Source organism: Epinephelus moara, chromosome 4 (assembly GCF_006386435.1).
Source record: "Epinephelus moara isolate mb chromosome 4, YSFRI_EMoa_1.0, whole genome shotgun sequence".
Lineage (NCBI taxonomy): Eukaryota > Metazoa > Chordata > Actinopteri > Perciformes > Serranidae > Epinephelus > Epinephelus moara.
Window position 1 is genome coordinate 37,058,235 of NC_065509.1, and position 14,240 is coordinate 37,072,474.

A 14,240-nucleotide genomic window follows, 5' to 3' on the forward strand; every position below is an offset into this window, starting at 1 on the left:
GTTCATTTAAAATACATGAATTTGCAGATTATTATTTTTGATTGATTACATTCATGTTCTTATTTTACAAATAAATCAGACGTTACTCAACAGTTACTCAGTACTTGAGTAGTTTTTTCACCAAATACTCTTTTACTCTTACTCAAGTAATTATTTGGATGACTACTTTTTACTTTTACTTGAGTAATATTGTTCTAAACTATCAGTACTCTTACTTGAGTACAATTTTTGGCTACACTACCCACCTCTGGCGGTGATCCAACCTTTTATCTCGTGTAGTGTGTCATAGTAGACAACAACACGACGTCCCAACAGAAAGTCTAGCATTTTTGGTTTTCTTTTCATCGTTCACGACTGCACCCGTCACAGCCGTAAGTTTGACTAATAGAAACAGAGCAATCTGCTGCCGTAGACAATTGTACGTAAACAACATCCCAGACTTTTTTATATTTCCTCTAGGGATGTTACCACACAGAGTAAAATGGGAAAAATTATGTGAAATAGCAGATACACTTCAGCAACCCGCCGAGTATTCCCCCTGTTTTTCTATCATTACTTTTAATCCGCTCCCATTTGCCTTAGTAATGTTAATGCATCGTGCTGTCATTTCAAACTCAACACTTGCTGTATCTGTTTCAAATTAAAAGCTCATTATAACATTATAATGGCTGAGAGAATCCCTTCAGTTTCTAAAGAGGCTTTTATTGTGAAACATTTGTAGGAACTTGTGGAGGATTCTGTCATAGTTTGCATGCAGAACTTCAAATGTAGCTCCTGCCATCTGGTGGCACTTTTTATGTTACTACAATAACATTTCGGCTGGGACAGGAACAGACACAGTGACTGAAATGATATTAATAATAATAAAAATAGGACAAGAATAACCTGATGACATCACGCACTTCGTGAAAGACGACCAGGGATGATTGGTCGTGGACCACTGTGTTGTGTGTCATGTCTGTCAGCCAAGTCACGGCACAATTTTATGACCCCGCAATCGCCTAATTTGACATAGTGACTGTTAGAACAGACAAAAATATTGTGTAGTGTGAACACGGCATGAGTGATATTAAGTCAGCAGCTGCAGAATATTAATTTGCCATTATGTTATGTTACATGGAAGATTATCTACGAAAGATTACTGTAACAACTTCACCATACACAACAGAATTCCATGACTTTTCCAGGTTTTCCATGACTGAGGCTGCTTGTTTGGGGGTGGTATTGCCCAAAATGACCACTGACTAGAAAGAAAAAAAGCATGAGGAAGAAGAAAACCCAGCTCATCGATTGGCCAGGACCGAAAACGACCGCCTTAGTCATCACAAAAACAATGGAGCAACACCAAATTTATACAGTCTTGGGGTAAGCACCTGCACCTCTTCACTACTCCACGTCTGCCCATGAGACATTTTCCAACTTTTTTCTTTTTTTACCTCTGCTTCTCCCGGTTCGAGCTATAGATTTTATTTTTTCTCTACCCAAAATGCACTGCGCGCTACGTCACTTCCTCTCTTTGGTTCACTGGATAGTCCGTTTGCATTTCCCACTCTAAGCAAACCGCACCAGGGTTCACTTGCAAGTGAACAGAGACCCCCAGTTTTCAAGCAGACCAGGGTTTGCTCCATGGGTGCAGATCTGATGACAAGTTTGGGGGGGACACAATCAGTTGTGATTTTTTTTTAATTGCACGTGTGCAAATCATGCCCACAGAGCGCTTGAGATTGCCAGCATATTTCACAATTTCATAGAGGCTCCTCACCATCACCAAGTCATTCAAAAAGCACTACAAAGAGAATCATATGCTTACCTTTACTGTTTATTTCTCTTAAACAGCCAGTAGTACATGGAACCAGCCATCAACCTCCTTTTCACTGCTTCGCTGTTAGTTAATGCTACTTCTAGTTTCAGGGTCTCAGGCATGTTATATCCACTCACGTTCTCATCTCTTGCCTCTCACGGATTCCCATTTCTCCTCATCATCTTCCCTTTCTCCCAGTACATAGGACTACTGTATACATTTGTTCAATTTCAATCATTTAAGCTATTTAGAACTGGGGGGGACAATTTGTGTTTTTCAGAATTTGGGGGGGACATGTCCCCCCCGTCCCCCCTGGGATCTGCACCCAGGGGGGACGGGGGGGCTCGTTTGGTCCGCACCAGAGTTCGAATGAGCGTTCACACCACTCCAAACAAACCGAACTATCCGTGGAAGCGGACCAAGGTTCGCTTAAAGTGGTCCAAATAGCGCCAGTGTGAATGCGTCCTTAGTTGCCAATCTCATAAATCTCTCTCCGATTTCAGATCATATTCCTGCTGCAAAATGTCAGCTTGTGTTTAGAAGCTTTACTTTAATTGTCAGGGTAAAAAGTGCTGCTTTACTCAGATACAGTCATTCCCCAGCTACAGTGACGGTGCAGAAATGCTGAAATATGGAAGACTTGGAAACACTGACAATTTAGAGCAGCATGGGCTTTTAAGGGAGGGGGGCTGAAAGAGAGTGAGAGTGTCTCAGGTTGAGGTTGAATACAGGTGTTACAGCACAGACAATAAAAGGAAATTAAAGTGTTTGTTTTTACCATTAGAGCATGTAAACATGTTCTTCTAGAATCCTTAAATACAAGTATGAACATGAAAATGAGCGTAATAGGTCCCCATTTAAGTGGAAGTAGCGATACAAGAATGCAGAAAATATGACACGACAAGCAACAGTCCTGCTAAAGTAGAAGAAGAAAAGCAAAATCAGCAACATGTACTTTAAGTGTTGAAAGTACTCCTGCTGCAGAAAGATGGCCTCTAAAGTAGGGAAGTAGTGTAGCATTGACAGACAAACACATTGCTCGGCCTTTTTGGGATTTGTTGACAATAAAAAATATATATAACACTGGCAGCCTCAGAGAAACAACAAAGGGACGGTATAAAGTGCACTTGAGCAGATATCTCTGTGCCCTGAATGCTGCTTGATTGAGTGTTACCCAGGTGATGTTGTTGAATGAGGAGGACACAGTGACACACTGACATGACCCGTAACCATCCATCAGTGTGACGGCTGGTCGTCGTCAGCTCTCTGTTTCATTCCCAGAGGCTCAGCTCACCTTTCCGTAGGCCTTCTTGTACGCTGCCTTAATTTGCTGGCGTTGATCGTTGCTGCGAGCGGTCAGGAGCATGAGGATCGCATCTTCATCCGTACCTGCACCAGAAGTATTAAAAAAACAAACATTAAAGCTTCACATATAGAATAAAAACTCTCAACACACATCGTTTGAGATTTCAATAAAAACTAAAATCTGCTTTATATTCTAAATTCTCTCTTTTGGCATTATTCTGTTTGCACCCATCATCTTGCAGGAGCATGCTTAGCAAAACCTGCTTGAGAATAATTGACAGCATTCACTATACTATATGACAAGTCAACAAAGCAAGTGATCTAATAATCAATAGCTCCTGATAGTCATGAGCACCTCAGAGAGAACGGGCTTCGATAGACAAACAGTTTGCAGCTCGTGTTATTTCCTCTGAGAGATCAGAATGTTAAATAAGTTCACGTCAGTCATGGCACAAAGCCCAGCTGATCCGTAATGAAAGCTCTGACTATAGACGAAGGTCTGGTAATCATTGCTCTCCTCCTTTTTACTTCCTTTAGTCCCACATTAGCTGGATATTTCCTTATTACTCTTATTGTGAAAGTGCTGAACTGACAGGAAGCAGGGGTAAAACATAAAAGGGGGAAAGGTGCTGGTTGTCAGTGAGGTTATATTCTGCAGGAGAAGCATCAGTTTTAATGGTCACACTGTGTACGCCTGTAGTGCAGCTTTAATTTGATGACTGTCATCAGGCCCATTGATTTACACTAATGACTGCAGCTTCCCATTTTGCATCTCTGCAATTAAAATAACATCACCTGAGAGAGGGAAACGGGGTCGAAGGTCAGACCATTAAAAACTAATCCAAATTAAGACCAACAGCCTTCAAACAAAGACTCAAATTAAGTGACACTTCTTCTAAATCAGGGGCGTCACTTCAAGCCACCTACAGCCCAATTTGATCTCAAGTGGCCGGACCTTTAAAACCATTACATAACAACCTAAAAATAACAACAACAGATTCTTCTTCTTTGCTTTTAGTGTAAAGACGCAGAGTCTGAAAATGTCCATCCACTAAAAAACAGGAGATGAGCAGCCTGAGATGTCTTTTAGAAAAATAAGTGCAGTTTCAGTTTTCACATTCAGTTAGTCTACTACTCTGTCACTACATGTGCATTTTTCCATACATTTCCACTGGGGCTGCAAATTGTAAGCACTATCCTTAATCGATTATTGGTAAAACTAACAATCAATTAATGGTGATTTTATAAAAACAAAAAAACTTTGCTTATATCAAATAATAACAAATGTGTTTTTCCTAATTCAAAGCTCACAGCAACATATTGCATATATTCTGACAGCCTATCAATTGATCAATTAAATTTCACAGGTTCTATCAAATTCTTACCAACTGATTAATCGATCATCGATTAGTTGTTATTATCCCTAGTTTCCACTCCTGTGTAGTAATGCCATAGACTATTTAAGATAATGGACGTAGCCATCGGGATGTCACCCACTGGTTTGTGAACTCCTGTTTTGAAACCTCAAGTTTGACATTTTGGCCGTCACCATCTTGGATATCTGGAGCCAGAAGTGACCATATTTGGATGAGAGGGTGAAGCTAACCCTAAAGCTAGCTGCTAGCTTGGTTAGCATGTTGCATTTACAGCTTTGGTAAACTGTGATAATGCTCATGTTATTTTTCACAAAAGAGAAAACAGGCTACAAAATATTTTAAGTGGAAGAACTGAGCATCCAACTAATTAATGGGTCTTTTAATACAACCAAACATTGAACGCGACTTTTTAGGTGACCAAAACATTAAAATTAACTTTCATGAACTGAAAACAATGAAATAGTGACAGCTACGGCTACGCCTATAATCTATGTGTCTAGAGTTACACCATGGTTATATTGCCCGACCATGATGTTGCACTGATGGCAACTTGTCAGTGGACGGCATCCAACCGTCACTCAAAATAGCCAGGCCCTTAATTATACATAACTTTAAGTCTTAGTAATATTTAAACACTTGAGTTATTTAAAAATTCATCCCCTTTAAAGTTGTCGTGAACGGGGAAATTAACCATGAAGTCCAAACCCGTTTTTTGTACCAGGCTGTAAACATGTTTATTGTCACTTTTAAGCTTGTTATTTTAACATGGGAGTCTATGGAGATTGACTCACTTTTGGAGCCAGCCTCAAGTGGCCATTAGAGGAACTGCATTTTTTTGACACTCTTGCATTGGATTCTTTTTCAGCCCTGGAAGTTGCCGCTGGAGTATTGCTGGCTTCACCGCACCAAACTACAGTGGAAACTACTGAAGAAGCAGGTTACGTTATCACATGCTGTTCAGGGACCGTATGTTTGACACCTCTGCTTCAGTTATTTATCTGTCACAAATGGCCACAACAGATTTCTGACATTTGATTTGTATATTTGCGCTTTCAATATGCATTCAATAGCCTTAAACAATGAATTAATTATAAACCTGCTGTTCACCAGTCTCACCAAAGATCCGTCACACATAACATTTTATAGGTGGTGGTGACCACAATACTAACCCTAACCCTTAAGGCACCTTTTACCCTCCTAGCTCATCATCAGTGTCACAATAAACTGTAATCCTGACAGTATTTAATAATGTTGAATAAAATATTTTACATGAAATATTGATGTATTTTCTATTTCTTGACATTATTCATTTTTCACTTCACTTAGAATAATGTTCCTTTGTAAGTTTTGTTAGTTTCAAACTATTATAACCATTTCAGAGTGTTTACCAGTCCGCCCGCTGCTTCTGCCATCATATTATATACTGTATTTTTCTTATTGTCTGTGTATCTCTGTGTTAGGTGGTACAGCAAGTGCTCATTACTGTGGTGTTTTTCCAGAGCATGTTGTGGAAATGACTTGAAATGCTCTAAGGTCCTATAAAGTTTAAAACTTGGTGATACTCTGTTTCTTGTCTAATTGGACCAAACACACACACATGGAAAGTAAAATTGTTTCACATGCACCAGAGGATTACACTAATTGTTCCAATGCACATGGAAAAGCTTCCCTGACAGCTGTGTCATTACTGTGTGGTGCTGATTTTCGAGAGGAGCAAAATAAGCATTAAACTGCACTGTATGGTAAACTTTTTAAATGATGATGTATTTATATACACTAAGGACACATAAACATATAAATGGGACACACACATGTCATTTGTGGGTATGTGCAAATAATTGAGCCAGCTCAGTCACCAGGAGAAAGTGCTGGCATTGTGTTTCTGCAAACCACAGATATGTTAGATTTGTATGTTTCATATTAAAGTGTCTAAAGTGACGTTGCTCAGATTACATGTAAAGGAGCTGAGTTTCTCATCAGCGGGAGGAGGGGATGGTGGATGGAGAGACACCTGAGACGGCTGCCAAGCTGCGGACCACTGCTTGAGACCAGCACCTAACAAGTACGCCATGTGACATATGCCAGTAACTATTGGTTGAAAAAACTCAAGTTGACTTTCATATGGCTGAAAGTCCAGTGTGTGTTTGACCCATCCATCATCCCCTACTGTGACTTTTCGCTCTTTCTACTACGTTATTGCAGTGGCCGACATTTCATCAGAGTTATCTGAAAGTCGATGCATCTCATATAGATGCTGTGAGGTACCTTGTGTGTCTGTAACCGAAGCCAAGGGTCGCTGACCAGGCTGCCGAATTTGACGCAAGGGTGTGGGTTTGCCCTGTCAACTTTTTGGGTGAACTTTTTCGCGTTATCCTCCTTCTAACAGATCTGTGCATGAAATAACAGGACAAATCGTGTCTCATCAATTTAGTAAGGGACAGTGCATTTTATTTTTCAGTCCTGGACGATCACATATTAGGCCTGATCAAAAGTGTTTTCAGTTAGATTTGGTATTCAACACACAGCTACTTAAACTTTGCCTCATCCAGAGTCCCAATGGGGTTCTGTGTCTGTAAGATGGATAGGACAGGTAGTTTTTATCTTGAAATATTATGACTTAATTCTCATTAAATTGAGTTTTTTTTTGTAATAATAAAACTTTTCTCAAAATATTAAAACTTAATTCTCAACTTCTCAGAAAACAGATATGGGGGATGTGTTTAGAATGTGCAGAAAGTTTTGAAGAAGAGCACAAATCTTGCTGAAACATATCTGAGTTATTAAAGTCCAGGAGTTTATAAATTAATTTAAATAAATGAATTTATCATTGATGTGAATAGGTGCCACATACAAATATAAAGAGGTTATTTCCCTAAAAAAAGACAGAAAGGAGGAGGGAAAAGTAAACTATGCCTACATGTGTGCTGACAGCAGGGATAACATTGAATTAGAGAAGTTGATCTACAGAGGAATAAATATTTGCTTTCAAGTCTTTATTCTTACCTTACTGCATTATATCCCATTATCTTTTCAGATTTTGAATGGTCACCTGTCACCTGAATTTTTATTTTCCACATTTCCACCACAAATTGGGACATGAATCTTTACCAGAATGCAGGAAATGAAGTGCCGGATGCTCAAATTTCCTGGGGGAGGACCCCCAAATCCCCAACTTGATATGTGTCCCCACCAATGTTTAAATGAAACCTACACCCTTGATGTGACGCCCTGGGAATGAGACCAGGTTGACCTTGAGATACAACACATCCCGATGTGTGAGTGTGAAAATTAAAAGCAGTGGGAAAAGGTTAAAGAAACTGACCGATTCCTTTCATGGCTTTGTGGAGAATTTCAGCATCATGTTTGGCGTTGAAGTTGACGAAAGGTCTCACGCTGCCTCTGTGCGCCTGTGGGAGGACGGCAACAAAAAATAAATTATAAATGTGTTTTTAACAGAAATAGTTTTCTTGTGTTTCTTTGCTCTGGTTTGGTAAACTGCGGTTCTGTGTCTCCATGTGCTGAAACAAGCTCTGACCTCCTGAAACCAACAAACCTGCGATGATGTAATGAGATGTAATGTTTTTACACATACTTTAATTGTTCAGTTAAACGCTGTGCAAATCAAATGATAATCACCTGTCAGGTAATATGTAAAGTGAGCTTCCATGCCTTTAAGAGATGCTAAAATGTATATTGTTTCAACAGAAGGTTTAAATGCTCTCTGATGGTCTGTGTTTCAAGTGCTTCCCTGCCCTAAGAGGAATAAAATCATGGGCATAAAAATTTAAAGATACAGAATATTACTGTGAATGACTGTTGGTAGCTGCACTATAAAAAAAATATTGCTCCAGGCCATCAAAACCCACCTGGGTCTAAATGTCGCCAGTTCAAATTTAAGGCAGGTAATGTAAGTATAATTTAAATCAAGTCTGGCTGCTGCTTTATGCAATGAAAGCAATTTAAAAACTGTGCCGTGTTTTAGATTGTTCTACGGGGAAAAATGTCATTTGAAGAAAAAGCAATAAAACATCTGCCTCAGCTGCAGCTTTGTTCCAAACTCTGAGCAGGTGGACGAATATTGTCTCCCCCATTCTCTCAGCAAATGTTTTGGTTTTATTATCTCTTGCTGGTTATCTGTTTTCAAGAGTGCAGCCTCTTTTTGCAACATGATGATGTTTACCTTGAAGTGTCCCTCTAATGTGTCACTGTCACAGCTTTGATCCTGCCTGCATGCATCATGAAGCTGGCAAAAGCACAATAAAACACAATACACCTTTTTTTCAACAGTAAAATCCGTCACAAGCTATTTTTCCAAACTCACATTCAGTACTATGATGTGAGTCAACATTTATTGTTCATTCAGTTTCCTGTCTTTTATTACAACATTAAGTATTGTTTTTCTACAAAGACTTAAGTGTTCGCTGTCAAACTGTCAAACTGTCAAACTGTCAAACTGTCTTCAGTTGTGGTAATGTAACGCACCACTTTGATTCAAGCTGAAATATCTTCAGTACTATCGGAAGGATTGTCATGAAATGTGGTACAGATGTTTCAGTGTCCAGATGAAAGTGAAACAGGCAGGAAATAACATTAGAAGGAATTTAAATGACCCTTCGCTAAGTCCCACCCCTGGACACAGACTGGCCAATCATAATGTAGCATCGGGCCAGCTCAGACAACAACACAGCTGTGCTCCATTGACTCTAATGCAGTTGTTTCAGATTTCCTTCATTTTCAGGCTGGTTTTGTGGATTTGGAGCTAAATGTTGTGCCTGGGGCACGTCGTGTATTAATGATACTCGTTACCTGGAGACGTTGGAAAAAGATATACGTTTCTTTCCTGTTCCAAAACCAAAATCAAACCCTGAAAAGTGTAGGGTTAGCTAGCTAGCTACTGAAGATATAGCCTACTGAATGTATACACATGCTGCTTTTGCTTTGTAATGATTATAACAGTGAAAAAAGGCCAACCCTGCTGTACAGGAACCAGTGAAGGGAAGCATTTATATTCATTTTCTTGTGTGGCGATCAGCAGTGATGTGGTGGTTCACTTTTACACTGTGATCTGTAGCCTATAGTTCGGCTTTAGCTTCTAACTATCTTTGTCTTTTTAACCTGTTGTTGCTGCTGAGTCAGTTTGACATCCTCCATTTTTTCTAACATTTTCAACCACTTAGCCGAAGCTGGGTAGTAGGGGCAACAGGCTGAGCAAAGTATTCTAGACGTCCCTCTCCCCAGTAACTTTCCAGCTCCTCCTGGGGGACCCCGGCCCGAGGCATTCCCATATATAATCCTTCCAGGGTGTTCTGAGTCTGCCCCAGGGCCTTCAACCATTGGCATGTACCCAGGAGGATCCTTATCAGATGCCCGAACCACCTCAACTGACCCCTTTCGATGCAAAGGAGCAGCGGCTCTACTTCGAGCTCCCTCTGGATGTCCGAGCTCCTTACCCTATCCCTAAGGCTGAGCCCAGCCACCCTTCTGAGGAAACTCCTTTCGGCTGCTTGTATCCGCGACCTCATTCTTTCTGTCATTACCCATAGCTTATGACCATAGGTGAGGGTTGGGACATAGATGGGCAAGTAAATCAAAAGCTTTGCCTTCTGGTTGAGCTCTCTCTGAGAGAGAGTCCAGCACAGCGCCTGCATTACTGCAGATGCTGCGCCAAACTGCCGATTCATCTCATGCTCCATTCTACCCTCACTCGTGAACAAGACCCCGAGATACTTAAACTCCCTCGCTTGGGGCAGTACCTCTCTCCCAACCCACTGTTTTCTGACTATGGCCTCAGACTTAGAGGTGCTGACTCTCATCCTAACCGCTTCACACTCGGCTGCAAACCACCCCAGGGCATGCTGGAGGTCACAATGTGATGAAGCCACAACCACATAAAAAAAGTCAAAACTCTTTGTATAAATGATATCGATGTATCTTGAATCTTTTAGTTCTACATTGTGCATCAATAAATCCTGTTTTCTCGACTGTCATAGTCACTGTAGTTTTGAATAGGCCCTTTAAACAAGATGGATACTGTCAGTGTTTTTAGCAGCGGTTAAAGCAGAGTCAATGCTAATCCAAAAGAATGGCTGTTTTATTAACTGTTAGAGTGCCATCAGGGAGCGTTGTCTCCCAACTGTCCTTTGATTAAATTGTAACCCAGTGTGAACACAATAGACGCACACACCTGGAGTTTCCATGCACGTGGTAATACAATATGGTGCAAATTAGACCACAGTCATCATCTTAAGTTCTTGCCTTCACTTTACATCTTAAACCAACGTATCCTCATCAGACAGTCTGAGATCTCTCAACAAGCTCGAGAGGATAAAATCAAATCAAGGATATCAAATGAAGCTGCTCCTTCTCTTTGGTGCCAATGGGAGTATACAGTGCTGCACGACTCGTACTGATGTTTTACTAATGAGAGCATTGTTGTATAAAGTCCTTTTAGTGAATTGGGGATCATACAGGGGTGGGGGCATCTGTACACATCAGGTCATCCCAGTGTAGGAGAAATGAGGATTCAATCAAATTTATGGAAACATAAAACATCTAGGGTTGCATGCAAATCAGAGGCTGGTGCTGACAGTCATTTATGATGATGTTTTGTTTAAAACTGATCATGCAGCACAGGTCTCAGTGTGGCTTGAAAAGGCAGTGACCTTTCAACAGTCGAGACACGCTTCATTACACAAACATTAGCTCTGGTGCTGCGGCTGAACAACACTAGTCTTAATTCCAACTGTTTTGTGCCAAGCAAAGTTGTTTCTTGGCAGTTCTCATTATTGCCTTTAATTTGAGGGCATTTAAAAGAAAATAAAACAAAAGCAGGTAACACTCACCATCTTTTTTGCTGATTGAAGATAACCGTCGTAAACTGAAAGACAGTGGAGCAGATTCCTGATTAAAATGGGCAGCGTTAGCAAGCAGTGGTGGAATGTAACTAAACTTTACTCAAGTACAAATTCAAGGTACTTTTACTTTACTTAATTATTTCCATTTTTATGCAAATTAATACTTCTTCTTTACAACATCTCATTGTACATTTATGCCAAGCCTGGTCTCACTCTGAACTCGTCAAAATCCGGCGCTTGGGCAGTGACTTGCAGTGTCAGAAACCAACAAAAAAAGGCGTCCTTTAACGTCGGCATGATACGCGGCCAGTTGCAGTTATGTTTAACAAAGCCCAGTGGCATCTGGGGGAAACGCAGCAGGACAAGGTCGAAAGTTAAGGCAGCGAAAGTCCGACTGAGACAGGTGGGACGGGTGGTGGATGGGTCCAACAAACAAAAAATATCACTTCGTCAATCAAGTAATCGTGTACTTTTTACGACACTATATTTGTCTGACAGCTTGAGTTACTTTTTAGATTAAAATATTTTAATATCTCCAAATTAGGTGATTTTAATTTTGAATGATTGTGAAAATTCTCCTACTTCTTCAGCTAAATAAACTCTTTAAAAACCTTATTGGATCAGCTGAAAAATGCATCGTCACAAAGCTGAAAACAGGGCTGTTTTTCTGACACCATGAAAGGTTGACTTTTTAGAGATATGTGGTTCTCACTGGACAGCCACGCTACAAACATAGACATATCTCATAGAATATGAAGCATTGCTGTATATTGAACTACCCAATAGTATGTAAAGGAGTTAAAATGAGAACATTCACATTAACACAAAAGTACATTTTGCTGATAATACTTATATACTTTAACTTAGGTATGGTTTGAATGCAGGACCTTAAGTATTTTCAGTGTGGTATTCATATTTTTATTTAAGTAAAGGATCTGAATACTTCTCCCACCATTGTTAGTATGTAATTGTCTAAAAATAAAGCATCAATCCAGAGAAATAAGTAACTGGAAGTGATCTTACCAACAGGTGTGCTTCTTCTCTCTCCTCGTAGGTGATCTGTGCCTCAGGTAGAAGCTCTTTGTTGTCTGCTGCTGGCTGCTGTGGGCGTTCGCAGCTACACAGGGGAAAGCTGACAAGACACACTTCCTCATCCGCATGCAGTGTTGTCTTTCACTTGCTGTCAGTCAAACAGATCATGGCCTTGTGCACTCAACTGCTTTGTGTGTCCTTCAAAAGAGGGACAAGGCTTAAACATTTCTCTCATAGTGTGTATGCCCAGCATCCAGAGAGTGGTTGTTGTAGATAGTGGGGGCTATTTTCAATAAAAGATCCAGCTTTCTTTCTATATCCATGGTGCAGATCCCAGCACCAGGGGTCACAGCAGTCTGGTGACCAGCAGCAGCGCTGGGTCTAATCTGTGTAACAGCAGCAACAGAAAGTTGGCTAATCAGGCAAAGAGTCAGTGGGCCAGGATCAGATTCAGACCCCTGGAGCAGGCTGAATTGGAATTACAACTGCAGCTAAGGTCTGTCTCTGGAACTGCCGTCCACTCTCCTCCTCGCAAAGTCAGTGTCCTACCAGGGGTCAGGGAGGTTGTGTTGGGTACCAGTCATGTCTTGACTCTATTCTTAGCTAATGTTAGCTACTGTTGCACGCTGTTAGCACTGTAGTGGACCTGAAAAGAGCAAAGGCACTCGGAAAGGCACATTAACATGACATCATTTGGATTTAACTGGAAAATTTGTCCTGAGGCCTTTACATAGACGTCAGTCCACAGGCTGTAAAAGGCCACTGAGAAGGGGGGGTCTCAGTTTTTAAGTTACATCACAGACCAATCGCCCAATGGCAATAAAAATCTATTAATACATGTAAAAAGTTACTTACAGTAACTACTCAGTGATGGCAATGTCAGCAGCCGGCATTGGGCCAGATTCGGCCTGATTCTGGGGCGTCATTCATAGAGTCTCAGCTGAATCAAGCAACTGGATGCGGCCTGGCTAATTTCATCCAGCAATGCCGAGTTTGTGCTGATGCTGGGCCAGTTCATTTCTGATAACGGCCTGGAATTGGGCCAGCTCATTTGGCCCAATTCTAGGGCGTCATTCATGCCGCCCTAGAATTGGGCACATTGGGCAACCGGACCCAGCCTGGCTAATTTCATCTGGCATTTTGGCTACCTGGGTTATATACTGTTACTCCACTACAAATAAATGTAGCGGAGTAAAAGTTTACGACATTTCCCTCTGAAACATGATTGAGTGTTTAAAGTGGGATGAAATGAAAAAAGTACAAGTATCTCAAATTTGTACTTATGTAAATGAGTAAATGCACTTTGCTTCCACCACTCATTACATTTTCTAAGCAAATGTCACTAATCTGCAAAAGAGGCTGTCATTGCTTTAAAATAATTAATTATTTTGGAGTGAGACTTAATGTAACATGTAATTTTTTAATTAGATGTCTTTTCTGTTTTGCCCTTTACGTCATTCACTTTATGTCTCATTTCTGAGGACATGTTTTCAAGCGGTGCTCAATCCAAACATGTGTTCTGGCAAAGACGCAATAACAAACAGGAGATGCTTGATGCCTGATAGGGGCGAAGGGATCAGCAGAGCAAAGCGCCGAGGTGCAGCTCACATATCATCGTTGCTGTCCTCGTCCCTGCAAACCTTAATTAAAGTGAGCACTTGTGAGGAGATGAGAGTGTGAAAACCATCTCTCAGGTTATCCAGTTACGGATGCTCGCCGTTTCATCTTGCAGCCTCCCAGACTGACACGGAGCCAGCTTCCTTTAATCACCAGTATACAAGCAGCGAATGACACATTTATCAGATTAAGTGCTGAATTATTCTTTTCCACATAAATCTGGGAGGGTTGTTAGTCCACAAGCATCCGGCTTGA

General features: G+C 40.8%; 1 protein-coding gene across 1 annotated transcript in view; it reads right to left on the bottom strand.

The window, feature by feature from the left end:
- The window catches only part of anxa5a (annexin A5a), a 55,710-nt gene that overhangs the window by 33,758 nt on the left and 7,712 nt on the right, over positions 1 to 14,240 (bottom strand). The window contains exons 2-5 of the mRNA XM_050042517.1: positions 12,360 to 12,566; positions 11,325 to 11,359; positions 7,805 to 7,889; positions 3,096 to 3,190 (exon numbers count right to left, since the gene is read on the bottom strand). Of these exons, the coding sequence (XP_049898474.1) occupies positions 3,096 to 3,190; positions 7,805 to 7,889; positions 11,325 to 11,327 (183 nt within the window). The 5' untranslated portion in view covers positions 11,328 to 11,359; positions 12,360 to 12,566. The remainder of the gene's footprint in view (positions 1 to 3,095; positions 3,191 to 7,804; positions 7,890 to 11,324; positions 11,360 to 12,359; positions 12,567 to 14,240) is intronic.